Genomic DNA, 18,474 nt, shown 5'->3' with positions numbered 1-18,474 from the left:
ATCATATTTAGCATGTCTTTCTTTTTCCTTCTTACCGAACAGTCAAAAAGCAATTCCTCTGCCTTCTTCAAAAAATCATCCCCTTGCATGGATTGTCTCTTACTAGGGCAGGTCTCACTCTTCTTAAGCTAGAGGGTAGTGTCTAGCTTTGAAGAAGTTCAGACAGTACTGCTGGTCTTGTGTGTCCTGAAGGAGGCATGGTTGGAGTTATAAGCCATTCCCCAGTTCTTTTGTCCCGGCCTGCAGAGCAGCAGCGTCTTAAAGGTGACTCTGAAGTGCTCGTTGCAGAGGGCGTAGCAGACTGGGTTGACGGTGCTGTTGATGTAGCAGAGCCAGTAGCCAAGCTGCCACAGCTTCTCGGGCACGCAGTAGGAGACGGACACCAGCACCATGATGTTGTACGGCGTCCAGGTCAGGATGAAAGCCAGCAGGATGGCACACAGGGTCCTGGCTGCCTTCTTCTCCCTGACAATTGTGTTCCTCCTCCTCTTGGCTTTGGGCTGCTTGTGGCGTCTGGAGTCTGATGTGGAGCCCCTTAGGGGGGGCTGCCTGCCCTGTGGACCTGCTGTACTGTCCTCTGCCCTGGATGTCAGGGGTTTGATGGCCCCTACGGTGTCTCTGCCCTGGGCGTCTCTGAGTGGGATCATGGCTTTAGGGCTTGTCTTAGCGCTCGCCCCCTGCTGCGTCTGCTCTGGTTCTTCCTCTGAGGAGGAAAGGGAGACCGTAGGCTCTTCCTCATCTATGTTACAGGTGCTGTCTCTGCAGCCCTCCCTGTATGCCCCCTTGGTGGGAGACAATGACAGTGTTGCTATTCTCCTCTCACTGCTCTGTTTAGGCTCCTCTCTCACAGGGAAGCAGCCCTGGGACACCTCACTGCTCTGCTCCCTGCCCACAGGCACCTCTCTGGAGCTGCTCACACTGCTCTTGGTGCTGCTGGAGTAGACATCCCTTCGCCCAGACACCTGGGAGGCCCCTCCACTGCTCCCAGACCCCATTAGCCCCTCCAGACCCTGGGCTCGCTTCTCAATCTCCCAGTAGATCTTCCAGTACAGGATTCCCATGATGGTGACAGGAAGGTAGAAGGCAGCGATGGCCGTGCCGAATGTGAGAGCAGGCTCGGTCAGGAACGGGATAGAGCATTCACCCGCGTCCTGTGCTTCCCTACCCACTACATGGGGCCAGAACAGGATGGCTGGCCCCCACAGGATGAAGGACACGGCCCAGGCCAGGCCGATGGCTGCGGCTGCCCGGCGTGTGGTGCGCTTGGCCCGGTAGGTGAGAGGTCTGGTGATGGAGTAGAAGCGGTCGAAGCTGATGACCAGCAGGTTCATGACGGAGGCGTTGCTGGCCACATAATCCACAGCCAGCCAGACGTCACAGGCCAGGCTGCCCAGGGTCCAGCGTCCCATGATAATATAAACAGCATAGAGGTTCATAGAGACTGCTCCCAGGATCAGATCCGCCACCGCCAAGCTCAGCAGAAAGTAATTGCTGAAGGTGCGCAGCTGCCTGTTGACCCGGAAGGAGATCACCACCAGCAGGTTACCTATGATAGTGACCAGGGAGAGAGGCCCTGTGATGAGTACAATCACCACCACCTCCCATATCTCATGGCCCCCCAGTGGATCTGCTGTCACATTGGTGGTGTCACTGGTCTGGGAGAGACAGGAGTGGTTCATCTTCCACAGAGCGACGCAGAGTTAAGCTGTGGAGCAAAAGTCATTCTTCTTCACAACAGGGAATCGCTGATGTTGACATCTGGCATGGAGTTACCGTCTCAGGGCCAACTGCAGAACAAGAGAACAGTCATGAGATGGAGCACATTGCTAACAACCATGACCTTTATACACATATTTTGTCAATAATTTAGAGAATTTGTTTAACTGGTCCATTGATATAATTAGAAAAACGTCATCCCGGTAAATGACATTGTCATATCTCCAGTAAAGGCAGTTCTGAGAAACTCATTAAGTTTACCCACCATGTTCAGTTTACCCACCATGTTTGATATCCTGCCTTTCTGTTGACTCACAGACGAGGTGACATGCTGTAACTATGATACATTTTTCATAACTTTTAGTGCTTAATGAGTTTACTGCTGAATGCAAACAAGAGGATATACTGAACAAAAATATAAATGCAACAATTTGAAATATTTTACTAAGTTACAGTTCATATTAGGAAATCAGTCAATTTAAATAAATTCATTAGGCCCTAATCTATGGATTTCACATGACTGGGAATACAGATATGCATCTGTTGGTCACAGATACCTTTAAAAACAAAAAGGTAGAGAAAACCAGTCAGTATCTGCAATGTGACACATCTCATTTGCATAGAGTTGACCAGGCTGTTGATTGTGGCCTGTGGAATGTGGTCCCACTCCTCTTCAATGGCTTTGCGAAGTTGCTGGATATTGGTGGGAACTGGAATGCTCTGTCGTACACTTCAATCCAGAGTGTCCCAAACATGATCAATGGGTGATATGCCTGGTGAGTATGCAGGCCATGGAAGAACTGGGACATTTTCAGCTTCCAGGAATTGTGTACAAATCCTTGTGACATGGGGCTGTGCATTAGCATGCTGAAACATGAGGTGATGACGGCGGATGAATGACACGACAATGGGCTTCAGGATTTCGTTACGGTATCTCTGTGCATTCAAAATAGGCCTTCAATAAAATACAATTGTGTTCATTGTCCGTAACTTATGCCTGCCCATACCATAACCCTACCGCCACCATGGGGCACTGGTCACAGCGTTGACATCCGCAAACCACTTGCCCACATGTGGTCTGCGGTTGTGAGGCCGGTTAGACATACTGCCAAATTCTCAAAAACAACGTTCGAGGTGGCTTGTGGTAGAGAAATGAACCTTAAATTCTCTAGTACCAGCTCTGGTGGTCATTCCTGCAGTCAGCATGCCAATTGCATGCTCCCCCAACTTGAGACGTCTGTGGCCATTGTGTTGTGTGACAAAACTGCACATTTTAGAGTGGCCTTTTATTGTCCCCCAGCACAAGGTGCACCTGTGGAATGACCATGCTGTTTAATCAGCTTCTTGATATGCCACACCTGTCAGGTGGATGGATTATCTTGGCAAAGGATAAATACTCACTAACAGGGATGTAAACAAATGTGTGCACAATATTTGAGAGAAATAAGCTTTTTGTTGATATAGAACATTTCTGGGATGTTTTATTTCAGGTCATGAAACATGGGACCAACACTTTACATGTTGTGTTTATATTTTTGTTCATTGTAGATTCAAAGGGAGAGAAATGTGTTGAAATTGAAAATCAGTTTACATAATTTTTGTAAATAGTGCAGGTATGGGGGCAGTTGTCATAGTTTTGGCTACTTTGAGTTGCATTGATTGTAGATAGGGCTACTGCAACTCTCGTAGTAAACTCGATAGTGTGAAATCTCCCAGTAAGCAAAATGATGTTGAAAAGACTTTAGACGTCTTTTCCAGACAACATCATGTGCATTTCAGGTGCTGAATGAAAGTTAGAAGACGTCTTTTCCGGATGTGAAAAATACATCTTATACGGATGTCGAAAATAGGTATTTTCCAGGCGTTGAACATACAGTACCAGTCGAAAGTTTGGACACACCTACTCATTCAAGGGTTTCTCATTATTTTACTATTTACTGCATTGTAGAATAATAGTGAAGACATCAAAACTATGAAATAACACACATGGAATCGTGTAGTAACCAAAAAAAAGTGTTAAACCTATCAAAATATATTTTATATCTGAGATTCTTCAAAGTAGCCACCCTTTGCCTTGATGATAGCTTTGTACACTCATGGCATTCTCTCAACCAGCTTCACCTGGAATGCTTTTCCAACAGTCTTGAAGGAGTTCCCACATATGCTGAGCACTTGTTGGCTGCTTTTCCTTCACTCTGTGGTCCAACTCATCTCATCTCGATTTGGTTTAGGTCGGGTGATTGTGGAGGCCAGGTCATCTGATGCAGCACTGCATCACTCTCGTTCTTGGTCAAATAGCCCTTACACAGCCTGGAGGTGTGTTGGGTCATTGTCCTGTTGAAAAACAAATGATAGTCCCACTAAGCGCAAACCAGAATGCTGTGGTAGCCATGCTGGTTAAGTGTGCATTGAATTCTAAATAAATCACAGTCAGTGTCACCAGCAAAGCACCCCCACACCATCCCACCTCCTCCTCCATGCATCACGGTGGGAACCACATGCAGAGATCATCCGTTCACCTACACTGCGTCTCACAAAGACACGGCGGTTGGACACAAAAATCGCACATTTGGACTCATCAGACCAAAGGATAGATTTCTACTAGTCTAATGTCCATTGCTCGAGGTTCTTGCCCACAGCAAGTCTCTTCTTCTTATTGGTGTCCTTTTGTAGTCGTTTCTTTGCAGCAATTTGACCATGAAGGCCTGATTCACGCAGTCTCCTCTGAACCGTTGAGGTGTTTGTTACTTGAACTTTGTGAAGCATTTATTTGGGCTGCAGTTTCTGAGGCTGGTACTCTAATTAACTTATCCTCTGCAGCAGAGGTAACTCTGGGTCTTCCTTTCCTGTGGCGGTCCTCATGAGAGCCAGTTTCATCATAGCGCTTGATGGTTCTTGCGACTGCATTTTGAAAAAACTTTCAACGTTTTTGAAATTTTCCCTATTGACTGACCTTCATGTCTTAAAGTAATGATGGACTCATTTCTCTTTGCTTATTTGAGCTGTTCTTGCAATAATATGGACTTGGTCTTTTACCAAATAGGGCTCTCTTCTGTATACCACCCATACCTTGTCACAATACACCTGATTGGCTCAATCGTATTAAGAAGGAAAGGAATTGCGCACATTAACGTTTAACAAGGCACACCTGTTAATTGGAATGCATTCCATGTGACTACCTCATGAAGCTGTTTGAGAGAATGGAAAGTGTGTGCCAAGTTGTCATCAAGGCCAAGGGTGGCTCCTTTGAAGAATCTCAAATATAAAATATATTTTGATTTGTTTTACACTTTTTTTTGGTTACTACATGATTTCATGTGTTATTTCATACTTTTGATGTCTACAGTATTATTCTATCATATAGAAAATAGTACCGATAAAGAAAAACTCTGGAATGAGTAGGTGTGTCAACTTTTGACTGGTACTGTATAGTTCAGTCATTGATTATATGGCGAAATTTCAACTGCTATACCTTCTCAACTAAGAAAGCATTATATCACAATAATACTTTGTCACACCTCTTAATAGGAAAGAGGAGCCAACTGAAGATTACAAGATGGCGCCAACAGACATTGTCGCCCTGTTCTTAGCATACTGCAGTATTTGTTTTCGTGTGTAGTTTCTTACATTATTTGCTCTTAATTCCTTTCTTTTTATTTTTGGGGATTTGTGTGTATTTTTTTGTGTGTTGTAAGGTATTACTGCACTGTTGGAGCTAGAAACAAGCATTTCACTGCACCTGCGATAACATCTGCATAATATGTGTACGCAACCAATACCATTTTGATTTTAGATTACAACAAAATATGTTTTATTGCTCCCATCTATCACATGGACTTATGTTAGCTTTTTCAAAAGCTTTAACACTGGCAGTGATGATTTTTTAAGTAGTCCAACATACAGAATAAACCAATAGACCACAACTACAATAACATTCTGAGTAACTGTTACAGATATTTTTTTCTTGCTATGACTGTGATATGTTGTTGTTTATCTACCTACAGTGAATGCAGTGACTGTAAGTCGCTCTGGATAACAGAAGAGTACAGTATAATATGGTAAGGTGGGGTACAATACAGTAGAGTGTTATTCAGTAGAGTACAGTACATTACAGTACAGTAGGATGTTATTCAGTAGAGTACAGTACATGACAGTACAGTAGAGTTTAATTCAGTGGAGTAGTCAGTAGAGTACACTACAGTATGGTACAGTACCGTTTAATTATAGTAATGAACAGAACAGTATAGTTTAATTCAGTAGAGTGCAGTATAGTTTAATGCAGTAGAGTACACCACAGCACAGTATAGTTTAATTCAGTAGAGTACAGTCGAGTTGAATTCAGTAGAGTACAGCACAGTATAGTTTAATTCAGTAGAGTACAGTCGAGTTTAATTCAGTAGAGTACAGTATAGTTTAATGCAGTAGAGTACACCACAGCACAGTATAGTTTAATGCAGTAGAGTACAGCACAGTATAGTTTAATTCAGTAGAGTACAGTCGAGTTTAATTCAGTAGAGTACAGTCAGTAGAGTAGAGTATGGTACAGTAAAATGTAATTAATTAGAGTAGAGTACATTAGACTACAGTAAAGTACAGTATAGTTTGATTCAGTAGAGGTACAGTTTAGTTCCGTAGGGTATAGTACATTTGAGTAAAGTTGAGTACAATGCAGTACACTACTCTACTTTTCTTTACTGCACTGTGTACTGTAATGTACTGTACTCTACTGTCCTATATTGTACTGTACTCTGCTGTACTGTGATGTCCAAACTTGTGAAACATAGATGTCTATGATTGGTTCAGATTTGGTCCGGTTCGGCCTATGTTTGGGCCAAAAATCGGGTGGTCCGGACCTGATGTCTGTTAACGTCTATGATTGGTTCAGATTTGGTTCGGTCCGCACCAAAAATCAACTCCTGTGGAAGGTGAAATCAAGGCGGGTTCGCAAAAAAAAATAAGTCCAAAAGATGTCGCCTGACGTCAAATACTTCGTGGGCTGCTGCTCAACTGCACGCTCTAATAATATACCCTTTATGCAACAACACACCTTGTTAAGAAACTATTTATGGTCACGATTGCTGCCACAATAAGTAATAGCATTTACGACACTGCTTGAAACAACTGTTTATAGTACATGCTTCAACACTTACCAAATTGTCTTGGATGCTGTCCATATGCCCACAAGAAAACAGCAGGTTTCCCCATCCTTAACGGTACATTCTCGTGGCAATGAAAAGTCAATGCGATGGTCCATTCATGTAGCTGAAGTCGTAAAGTTACAGTAAGAAAAATAGTTACTCGTCATGGTCCATCCAATGAGAGAAACTTCGCCGCTGGTGTCTCTTTTGTTCAAACTTACTACAGTGTCCGCTGTTCGTGCGTGTAGTTTAATTTATTATGCACATTAATTATTGCTCCTCATATGGCTTGGTCATAAGGTGCGACATGGTGTGTTCTTCGAAGAGAAAAACGCAATAGGAGGACAGAAACAAATGAAACCAGGGCTCCTGCCATAACTGGTGTAAATAATGTGTCAGGCAGACTACTGTACAAACTCAAGCAGCTGACATTCGGCTACCATCTCCCCAATCATTCCTTCAACTTATTTCCTGTCCTATACTCCAGTAATTGAACACATTTAGATAAACATTTCTCAATGTTTACAGATGGCAATAAGGCGTTAATAAAGCTGAAGGGCAAAGTAATCACCCAGGACATCTTGATTGGGTTCGCACACTGACACACAACATGAGAACAAACAGAGAATTATATTTAGAATCTTTAGTATATTTGGGTTAAACTGTAGGTCTACATAGTTATGTTCTCCCTCACACACAAGCACACACACTCTCTGCCTGTCCACCTGCCTGAGTATCAGTCATTCAGAATTTCATTCCAAAACCACCTATTTCTCCTTGTCTTTTACAGTGTGGTTTGCAACACCATATTTTTACAGTTGTTATACAGTATTTGAGAGCTGTGAGTGCTGGCACAGTGGGCACGGATTGACTGTTATATAACTGAGCCACAGCAGGGACTGGCCCTTATGACAGAGATGGAATGACGTTTACAACACTTTCAGCTACTGTTTCGTACCTGCACGGGATTGTTTAGTCTTGTACTTTGATAACACTGAACAGTGAGTTGTATTGTTGTACAGTAGGCCTGTCCTACAATAGATTAACACAATATATTCTCACATTTCTCTTCAGACTTAGGAAATCTATCTATCCTATTCAGACTTACACAATACATACAAAAGTATGTGGACACCCCTTCAAATTAGTGGATTCGGCTATTTCAGCCACGCCCATTGCTGATAGGTGTATAAAATTGAGCACACAGCCACGCTATCTCCATAGACAACAACTGGCGGTAGAATGGTCTTACTGAAGAGCCCAGTGACTTTCAATGTGGCACTGTCACAGAATGCCACCTTTCCAACAAGTCAGTTCGATCAAATGTCTGCCCTGTTAGAGTTGCCCCGGTCAACTGTAACCGCTGTTATTGTGAAGTGGAAACATCTAGGAACAACATGCCACTGTGAAGTGGAAACGTCTAGGAGCAACAACGGCTCAGCTGCGAAGTGGTAGGCCACACAAGTTCACAGAATGGGACAGCTTCTGTCCTTGATTGCAACACTCAGTTCCAAACTGCCTCTGGAAACAACATCAGCACAATAACTGTTCATCGGAAGCTTCATGAAATTAGTTTCCATGGCCAGGCAGCCGCACAAAATCCTAAAATCACCATGCCAATTGTTGGCTGGGGTGATGTAACTCTTGCCGCCATTGGAGCACTTGAAATGCGTTTTCTGGAGTGATGAATCACCGTTCACCATCTGGCAAATCTGGGTTTGGCAGATGCCCCAATGCATAGTGCCAACTGTAAAGTTTGGTGGATGAGGAATAATGGTCTGGGGCTGTTTTTCATGGTTTGGGCTAGGCTGAATGGAAGCAAGTCCCCGCAGCAATGTTCCAATATCTAGAGGAAAGCCTTCCCAGAAGAGTGGAGGCTGTTATAGCAGCAGATGCGGGACCAACTCCACATTAATGCCCATGAGCAGGTGTCAACATACTTTTGGTCATGTAGTGTACCTTATGCTAGTGCGTTACGGGCATTGCAGGCATGGTTCCCTTGCATGCTCTGAATAAATTGAATTCAACCACTGAAAACCCTCCCTCTTGCTGGCCAACATAGTTCCTCGTGGAGTTTTCATTCAATAGTGTTTTCAGTACATTTATCTAAAGCCATTCCTTTTCATTTGGTGTACCTTTTAAATAGAAATTTCTCGACAGTCTAAAATATATAAAAATAATGTTCATAATATTAGGGATCAGTGACAGAAGCCATGTAACTACACATTTATTCGTCTCCTTTTCATCACCAATTGGTGGAATAAAAAATACTCTGATCTTGTATATTATTTAGGGTTAGGAAAGTACAGTGCCTTTAGAAGGTATTCATGCCCCTTGACTTTTTCCACACGTACATAAGTAGTCACACCCCTGAGTAAATACTTTGTAGAATCACCTTTGGCAGCGATTAAATCTGTTAGTCTTTCTGGATAAGTCTCTAAGAGCTTTCCACACCTGGAGTGTGCAACATGTGTTCGTTATTCTGTTCAAAATTCTTCAAGCTCTGTCAATTCGGTTGATGACCATTGCTAGACATCCATTTTCAGGTCTTGTCATAGATTTTCAAGTAGATTTATTAAGTCAAAGCTGTAATTTGAACACTGAGGAACGTTCACTGTCTTCTTGGTAAGCAACTCCAGTGTAGATTTGGCCTTGTGTTTTAGGTTATTGTCCTGCTGAAGGTAAATTCATCTCAGGGTGTCTGGTGAATAGAACCAGGTTTTTCTCTAGGATTTTGCCTGTGCTTAGCTCTATTACGTTTATTTTTTATCCTTAAAAACTCCCCAGTCCTTAACGATTACAAGCATACCCATAACATGATGCAGCCATCACTATGCTTGGAAATACTGTATGCAGGACAAAAAGTGAATTCCTTTGCCACTTTTTTTGCAAATACATTAAACTCAGTTTTTCACAATTCCTGACATTTAATCCTAGTAAAAATTCCCTGTCTTAGGTCAGTTAGGAGCACCATTTTACTTTAAGAATGTGAAATGTCAGAATAATAGTAGAGAGAATGATTTATTTAAGCTTTTATTTCTTTCATCACATTCCCAGTGGGTCAGAAGTTTACATACACTCAATTAGTATTTGGTAGCATTGCCTTTAAATTGTTTAACTTGGGTCAAACATTTCGGGTAGCCTTCCACAAGCTTCCCACAATAATTTGGGTGAATTTTGGCCCATTCCTCCTGACAGAGCTGGTGTAACTGAGTCAGGTTTGTAGGCCTCCTTGCTCACACACGCTTTTTCACTTCTGCCCACAAATTTTCTATAGGATTGAGGTCAAGGCTTTGTGATGGCCACTCCAATACTTTTACTTTGTTGTCCTTCAGCCATTTTGCCACAACTTTGGAAGTATGCTTGGGGTCATTGTCCATTTGGAAGACCCATTTGTTTAACTTCCTGACTGATGTCTTGAGATGTTGCTTCAATATATCCACATAATTTTTCTCCCTCATAATGCCATCTATTTTGTGCAGTGCACCAGTCCCTCTTGCAGCAAAGCACCCCCGCAACATTTAATTTCATTTTTATTTCACCTTTATTTAACCAGGTAGGCTAGTTGAGAACAAGTTCTCATTTGCAACTGCGACCTGGCCAAGATGAAGCATAGCAATTCGACACGAACAACAACACAGTTACACATGTAATAAACCAAACATAGGCAATATTACAGTAGAAAAGAAGAAGAGAAAAAAGGGTAAATACAGTGAGTGCAAATGAGGTGAGATAAGGGAGTTAAGGCAATAAATAGGCCATGGTGGCGAAGTAATTACAATATAGCAATTAAAACACTGGAATGGTAGATGTGCAGAAGATGAATGTGCAAGTAGAGATACAGGGGTGCAAAGGAGCAAGATAAATAAACAAATACAGTATGGGGATGAGGTAGGTAGATAGATGGGCTGTTTACAGATGGGCTGTTTACAGATGGGCTATGTACAGGTGCAGTGATCGGTAAGCTGCTCTGACAGCTGGTGCTTAAAGCTAGTGAGGGAGATATGAGTCTCCAGCTTCAGAGATTTTTGCAGTTCGTTCCAGTCATTGGCAGCAGAGAACTGGAAAGAAAGACGACCAAAGGAGGAATTGGCTTTGGGGGTGACCAGTGAGATATACCTGCTGGAGCGTGTGCTATGAGTGGGTGCTACTATGGTGACCAGTGAGCTGAGATAAGATAAGAGATAAGGTGGGGCTTCACCTAGCAGAGACTTGTAGATAACCTGTAGCCAGTGGGTTTGGCGATGAGTATGAAGCGAGGGCCAACCAACGAGGGCGTACAGGTTGCAATGGTGGGTAGTGTATGGGGCTTTGGTGACAAAACGGATGGCACTGTGATAGACTGCATCCAGTTTGTTGAGTAGAGTGTTGGAGGCAATTTTATAGATGACTTGATTCTGCCACCCTCATGCTTCACGTTTGGGAAGGTGTTCTTCGGCTTGCAAGCATCCCCCTTTTTCCTCCAAACATAACGATGGTGGCCAAACAGTTCTATTTTTGTTTCATCTGACCAGAGGACATTTCTCCAAAAAGTACGATCTTTGTCCACATGTGCAGTTGCAAACCGTAGTCTGGCTTTTTTATGGCGGTTTTGGAGCTGTGGCTTCCTCCTTGCTGAGCAGTCTTTCAGGTTATGTTGATATATGACTCGATTTACTATGGATATAGACACTTTTGTACCTGTTTCCTCCAGCATCTTCACAAGGTCCTTTGCTGTTGTTTTGGGATTGATTTGCACTTTTCGCACCAAAGTACGTTCATCTCTAGGAGACAGAACGCGTCTCCTTCCTGAGTGGTATTTTTATTTATTTTATTTTTATTTCACCTTTATTTAACCAGGTAGGCAAGTTGAGAACAAGTTCTCATTTACAATTGCGACCTGGCCAAGATAAAGCAAAGCAGTTCGACACATACAACGACAAGCGTTACACATGGAGTAAAACAAACATACAGTCAATAATACAGTATGAACAAGTCTATATACGATGTGAGCAAATGAGGTGAGATAAGGGAGGTAAAGGCAAAAAAAAGGCCATGGTGGCAAAGTAAATACAATATAGCAAGTAAAACACTGGAATGGTAAATTTGCAGTGGAAGAATGTGCAAAGTAGAAATACAAATAATGGGGTGCAAAGGAGCAAAATAAATAAATAAATAAATACAGTAGGGAAAGAGGTAGTTGTTTGGGCTAAATTATAGGTGGGCTATGTACAGGTGCAGTAATCTGTGAGCTGCTCTGACAGCTGGTGCTTAAAGCTAGTGAGGGAGATGTGTTTCCAGTTTCAGAGATTTTTGTAGTTTGTTCCAGTCATTGGCAGCAGAGAACTGGAAGGAGAGGCGGCCAAAGAAAGAATTGGTTTTGGGGGTGACCAGAGAGATATACCTGCTGGAGCGCGTGCTACAGGTGGGTGATGCTATGGTGACCAGCGAGCTGAGATAATTGGGGACTTTACCTAGCAGGGTCTTGTAGATGACATGGAGCCAGTAGGTTTGGCGACGAGTATGAAGCGAGGGCCAGCCAACGAGAGCGTACAGGTCGCAATGGTGGGTAGTATATGGGGCTTTGGTGACAAAACGGATTGCACTGTGATAGACTGCGTCCAATTTGTTGAGTAGGGTATTGGAGGCTATTTTGTAAATGACATCGCCGAAGTCGAGGATTGGTAGGATGGTCAGTTTTACAAGGGTATGTTTGGCAGCATGAGTGAAGGATGCTTTGTTGCGAAATAGGAAGCCAATTCTAGATTTAACTTTGAATTGGAGATGTTTGATGTGGATCTGGAAGGAGAGTTTACAGTATAACCAGACACCTAGGTATTTGTAGGTGTCCACGTATTCTAAGTCAAAGCCGTCCAGAGTAGTGATGTTGGACAGGCGGGCAGGTGCAGGCAGCGATCGGTTGAAGAGCATGCATTTAGTTTTACTTGTATTTAAGAGTAATTGGAGGCCACAGAAGGAGAATTGTATGGCATTGAAGCTTGCCTGGAGGGTTGTTAACACAGTGTCCAAAGAAGGGCCAGAAGTATACAGAATGGTGTCGTCTGCATAGAGGTGGATCAGAGACTCACCAGCAGCAAGAGCGACATCATTGATGTATACAGAGAAGAGAGTCGGTCCAAGAATTGAACCCTGTGGCACCCCCATAGAGACTGCTAGGGGTCCGGACAGCAGACCCTCCGATTTGACACACTGAACTCTATCAGAGAAGTAGTTGGTGAACCAGGCGAGGCAATCATTTGAGAAACCAAGGCTGTCCAGTCTGCCGATGAGGATGTGGTGATTGACAGAGTCGAAAGCCTTGCTCAGATCAATGAATACGGCTGCACAGTAATGTTTCTTATCGATGGCGGTTAAGATATCGTTTAGGACCTTGAGTGTGGCTGAGGTGCACCCATGACCAGCTCTGAAACCAGACTGCATAGCAGAGAAGGTATGGTGAGATTCGAAATGGTCGGTAATCTGTTTGTTGACTTGGCTTTCGAAGACCTTAGAAAGGCAGGGTAGGATAGATATAGGTCTGTAGCAGTTTGGGTCAAGAGTGTCCCCCCCTTTGAAGAGGGGGATGACCGCAGCTGCTTTCCAATCTTTGGGAATCTCATACTTATTTTCCACCATAATTTGCAAATAAATTCATTAAAAATCCTACAACGTGATTTTCTGGATTTTTTTTCTCATTTTGTCTGTCATAGTTGAAGTGTACCTATGATGACAATTACAGGCCTCTCATCTTTTTAAGTGGGAGAACTTGCACAATTGGTGGCTGACTAAATACTTTTTTGCCCCACTGTATATAAAAAGGTATGCGAAGAAAGTTGTAAATATATATATATATATACGGGACACGACAAGACGAGGACAAAAGACGTCTGAACTGCTATGCCATCTTGGAGCGAAGTGTATGAAGGCTGTGTGGTCCAATGGTGTTTATACTTGTGTACTATTGTTTGTACAGATGAACGTGGAACCTTCAGGCATTTGGAAATGAATCCCAAGGATGAATCAGACTTGTGGAGGTCTACAATTTGTTTCTGAGGTCTTGGCTGATTTCTTTTGATTTTCCCATGATGTCAAGTAAAGAGGCACTGAGTTTGAAGTTAGGCCTTGAAATTAATCCACAGGTACACCTCCAATTGACTCAAATTATGTCAATTAGCCTATCAGAAGCTTCTAAAGCCATGATATCATTTTCTGGAATTTTCCAAGCTGTTTAATGGCACTGTCAACTTAGTGTATGTATACTTCTGACCCACTGGAATTGTGATACAGTGAATTATAAGTGAAAAATTACTTGGGTCATGCACAAGGGAGATGTCCTAACCGACTTGCCAAAACTATAGTTTGTTAACAAGACATTTGTGGAGTGGTTGAAAAACAAGTTTAATGACTCCAACCTAAGTGTATGTAAACTTCCAACTTCAACTGTAGCTACTTAACTAAACAATGGAAGGTGCACAATCCATGGCTGGCTAGTTAGCTGTAGCTACACTGTAAACTACCTTGACGTAATAGATAGTAATATAAACAAGTTGAGAAAAAGTGAAAAGACCCTTAAAACAATTCCTTTAGGTAAGGGGAAATTATTCCTTAAGGGAAAGACTTAAGATATTTAAGGGAAAGACTTAAGATGCTTTATGCAATTGGGTCTGGGTTTCACCAAATTATTTTACCAACACTTCCCTGGCTGCCACTGCTCTTTGCTCAACAAAAAATGTTTTCTGTGTCATCACAACTTTTGGAGATATTTAAACAAAACAATTGTGTTAAATTGATTTAAAAAATAATAATAATAATAATAATTAGTTTTTTAAATATACAAGTAGGAACGCCTTAAGATAAATAATCAACTTGTTTAGAGAGAAACATTTAGATTGTTTTGTTGTAAAGGTGTAATATGTTGGATGACTGACTAATTAGTTGAGTTACTGTTATTACATGTTAATACATTTTGAGGTATTTTACCTCCTTTTTCATGAGACCCAATTTCGATCTTGTCTCATCACTGAGGGGCGAAGGTCAATCCATGCATCCTCCGAAACATGACCCACCAAACCACGCTCCTTAACAACACCTGCCAGCTGCATCAATATGTGGGAGGGTACACCGTTCAACTCACGACCGAAGTCAGCCTGCAGGCGCCCGGCCTCCACAAGGATTTGCTAGAGCGCAGTGAGTCATGAAATACCTACACAAGTATAAACTGTAGCCATTTATTTATCTTTATGGTTTATTCACCTAAGCATGACCTTCATCCACATACCAATTCTTTCCCAAACATTGCTTTTTTGTGTCAGCGATTAGACATTGCTAGTTACCACCTAGTACCCTATAACTGATGATGGCTATCGATAGTGGCTAATATTTAACAACATACAAATTGTAAAAAATACTGTGAAAAGTCCAGGCATATAATTACAACATTATAGAAATCATAAATCAACTCTGTAAGTTTGGCGCTATACTGTCATTTGTGCTTGGCACATTTCATATCTGCAAGGCCAGCATTTCATAAACTTCACTGGGGAAAAGGTGATATGTTGATATGCTTCGGTTTGCTGCCATGTGACTGGTTTCACATTTGTCTCCAGGGATCATAAGGTAATATACACATAAAACACAATCCCCTTATCCAAAGGATTTACTCATTTACCTAGCTGTTACATAGCCGAGGGAAGTTGTGGAGCTGAGGGTGATATAAATAAAATACAAATATATATTTTTTAAAGTATATATATATATATATATATATATATATATATATATATATATATATATATATATATATATATATATATATATACACACACACTGTATATAACTAGGCCGTTATTGTTCCGGTATCAGCGGCCAAAAATATTCCTCAGCAGTTCAAGGTCAGAATATGCGAGAGAGAGAAAGGCGCATAGGGAATTACGTTCCATTTACACACGCTTAACTCGGGTCGGAATTTCCCCTAATTGAAAATGTTTCTCCCTGCATGATTCTATTAAATGCATCTCTGTCGACTGTCGAGTATTTGTAATGTACACAGTAATTTAGGAAATTGCCACAAAAAAACTGACAGCAGCAGGCAGGAACACTGTATCATATTGGATGATGCCATATCACACATCACATGTCGTTAAACATCTATTGTTATACAAGGGATAACTTCATTTACTCCTTTTCAATTTCCTTTGTCTACCCATGACCTCTCATCTGTGGATCCGAATTAAGATAAAGAAATGGGGTTTTTAGTCCCCACTATGCTCATCATTATGACTGTGACTGGAAATTCTGTGTGTGTGTGGCAATTGCAGTGTGTAGCATATGGTAAGCAGAGATGGGTTGTTGTCTACATGGCTCCCTCTGGACTCTAATCAGAAGGAGGTGCTTGCTTTGAGAGGCTCAGATCCCAAGACCACTAGTGGATATACACTACAGAAGGCGGACTTCCTCTCTGGGTGGAACGCAACGAAAAGTCCACTGGCCCCCCCAAAAAAAACTCCACCGATGTGCACGCACGCATGTAGATCAACAGAGTGGAGCGTGTAAGCAGCCTTAAAAGCTTACTGCAGCTCTTCACGGGTTAATGAGTAAACGACAGGTCTGGAGTCAGCAAAGGAGACAGAGACCCGATGAGGCAGACAGAGAGAGAACTATGCAATTCTGGACAAGATCAGTGAGTGTCTGTGTAGCTTCTCCTAGAGCCATTTTTTTGTTGCCTCGTAGACAGACTTGGCTCTCACTTCCCTTTTGAGTGTTTTTTTCATTTCCACTGTGAGACTACAATCCCTTTGATGAGGAAAAAAACACTGGGACTGTTTCCCCTGTCCTCATCCACCCATCACTTCTCAGATCTTTACAGCTATACTTACTTTAAGGACTTAAGGAGAGAGACATGGATTGTTATTGCACAAATTGTATTTATTGCATTCAACAACATACAAAAGTTCTCAATGATCAGAGGTCATCTGTAAAGAAACTAATCTCAGTGCTAGAATAGCTGGTGGCTCCAACCTAACAGAACAAAACATTGAGGAAGAACACACTTCAAACACAACTGCTTCATGACAGAACTAAATCAGGCTTCTATTTGGTGCTCTGACCTGCTCTGTTAACAGAGTCAGGATTTATGAGAGGTTGGTTGGTAGTGGGGACTCCTTGGTGGTCTTCCTATCGAAGTAGGTACTTATTAAAGGCCTACACTGAAAATACGACAGGTAACGAACTATAACTATACCTGGGATAATTAGCAGCTCCAGCAACCAGTGTGTACAACACTCAACAGTCTGCCCACTCCTCTTCAACATACAGTGGGGCAAAAAAGTATTTAGAAATACTTTTTTGCCCCACTGTACTGTACCAGTCAATAGTTTTGACACACCTACTCATTCAAGGGTTTTTCTTTAGTTTGACTATTTTCTACATTGTATAATTATAGTGAAGACATCCAAACTATGAAATAACACTTATTGGTCATGTACTGACCAAAAAAGTGTTAAACAAATCAAAATATATTTTATATTTGAGATTCTTTAAAGTAGCAAATCTTGGCTTTGATGACAGCTTTTCACACTCTTAGCATTCTCTCAACCAACTTCACCTGGAATGCAACAGTCTTGAAGGAGTTTCCACATATGCTGAGCACTTGTTGGCTGCTTTTCCTTCACTCTGTGGTCCAACTCATCCCTAACCATCTCAATTTGGTTGAGGTCGGGTGATTGTGGAGGCCAGGTCATCTGATGCAGCACCCCATCACTCTCCGTCTTGGTAAAATAGTCCTTACACAGCCTGGAGGTGTGTTGGGTCATTGTCCTGTTGAAAAACAAATTATAGTCCCTCTAAGCGCAAACCAGATGGGATGGCGTATTGCTGCCGAATGCTGTGGTAGCCATGCTGGCTAAGTGTGCCTTGAATTCTAAATAAGACAGACAGTGTCACTAGCAAAGCACCCCCACACCATCACACCTCCTCTTCCATGCTTCACGGTGGGAACTACATGTGCAGAGATCCTCCACTCACCTACTGAGTCTCACAAGACACGGCAGGTGGAACCAAAAATCTCAAGTTTGGACTCATCAGACCAAAGGACACCAGTCTCACCAGTCTAATGTTCATTGCTTGTGTTTCTTGGCCCAAGCAAGTCTCTTCTTCTTATTGGTGTCCTTTAGTAGTGGTTTCTTTGCAGCAATTCGACCATGAAGGCCTGATTCAAGCAGTCGCCTCTGAACAGTTGATGTTGAGATGTCTTAACATTTTCAGAATTGACTGACCTTCATGTCTTAAAGTAATGATGGACTGTAATTTCTCCTTGCTTATTTGAGCTGTTCTTGCCATAATATGGACGTGGCCTTTTACCAAATAAGGTTATCTTCTGTATACCACCCCTACCTTGTCACATCAAAACTGATTGGCTCAAACGCATTACGAAGGAAATAAATTCCACAAATAAACAAGGCACATCTGTTAATTGAAATGCATTCCAAGTGATTACCTCATGAAGCTGGTTGAGAGAATGCCAAGAGTGTGCAAAGCTGTCATCAAGGCAAAGGGTGGCGACTTTGAAGAATCTCAAATATAAATATATTTTGATTTGTTTCCCACTTTTTTGGTTACTACACGATTCCATGTGTTATTTCAT

The 18,474-nt window shown here is 42.1% G+C and overlaps 1 protein-coding gene across 1 annotated transcript; it reads right to left on the bottom strand.

Annotated features, from left to right (window-relative positions):
• Positions 1-158: 158 nt before the first annotated feature.
• LOC139419583 (muscarinic acetylcholine receptor M1-like) lies at positions 159-1,682 on the bottom strand. Its single transcript, XM_071169553.1, has one exon. It carries the CDS (start codon positions 1,677-1,679, stop codon positions 159-161), a length of 1,521 nt encoding a protein of 506 aa, XP_071025654.1. The 5' UTR covers positions 1,680-1,682.
• Between the last annotated feature and the right edge of the window lie 16,792 nt (positions 1,683-18,474).

The sequence above is a fragment of the Oncorhynchus clarkii genome, chromosome 10 (genome assembly GCF_045791955.1).
Source record: "Oncorhynchus clarkii lewisi isolate Uvic-CL-2024 chromosome 10, UVic_Ocla_1.0, whole genome shotgun sequence".
Classification (NCBI taxonomy): Eukaryota; Metazoa; Chordata; class Actinopteri; order Salmoniformes; family Salmonidae; genus Oncorhynchus; species Oncorhynchus clarkii.
This window is presented reverse-complemented; position numbering and strand designations above follow the sequence as displayed.

Excerpts from the sequence above, each read along its gene's own strand:
- LOC139419583 (XM_071169553.1), bottom strand. The coding sequence starts at position 1,679 with ATGAACCACTCCTGTCTCTCCCAGACCAGTGACACCACCAATGTGACA.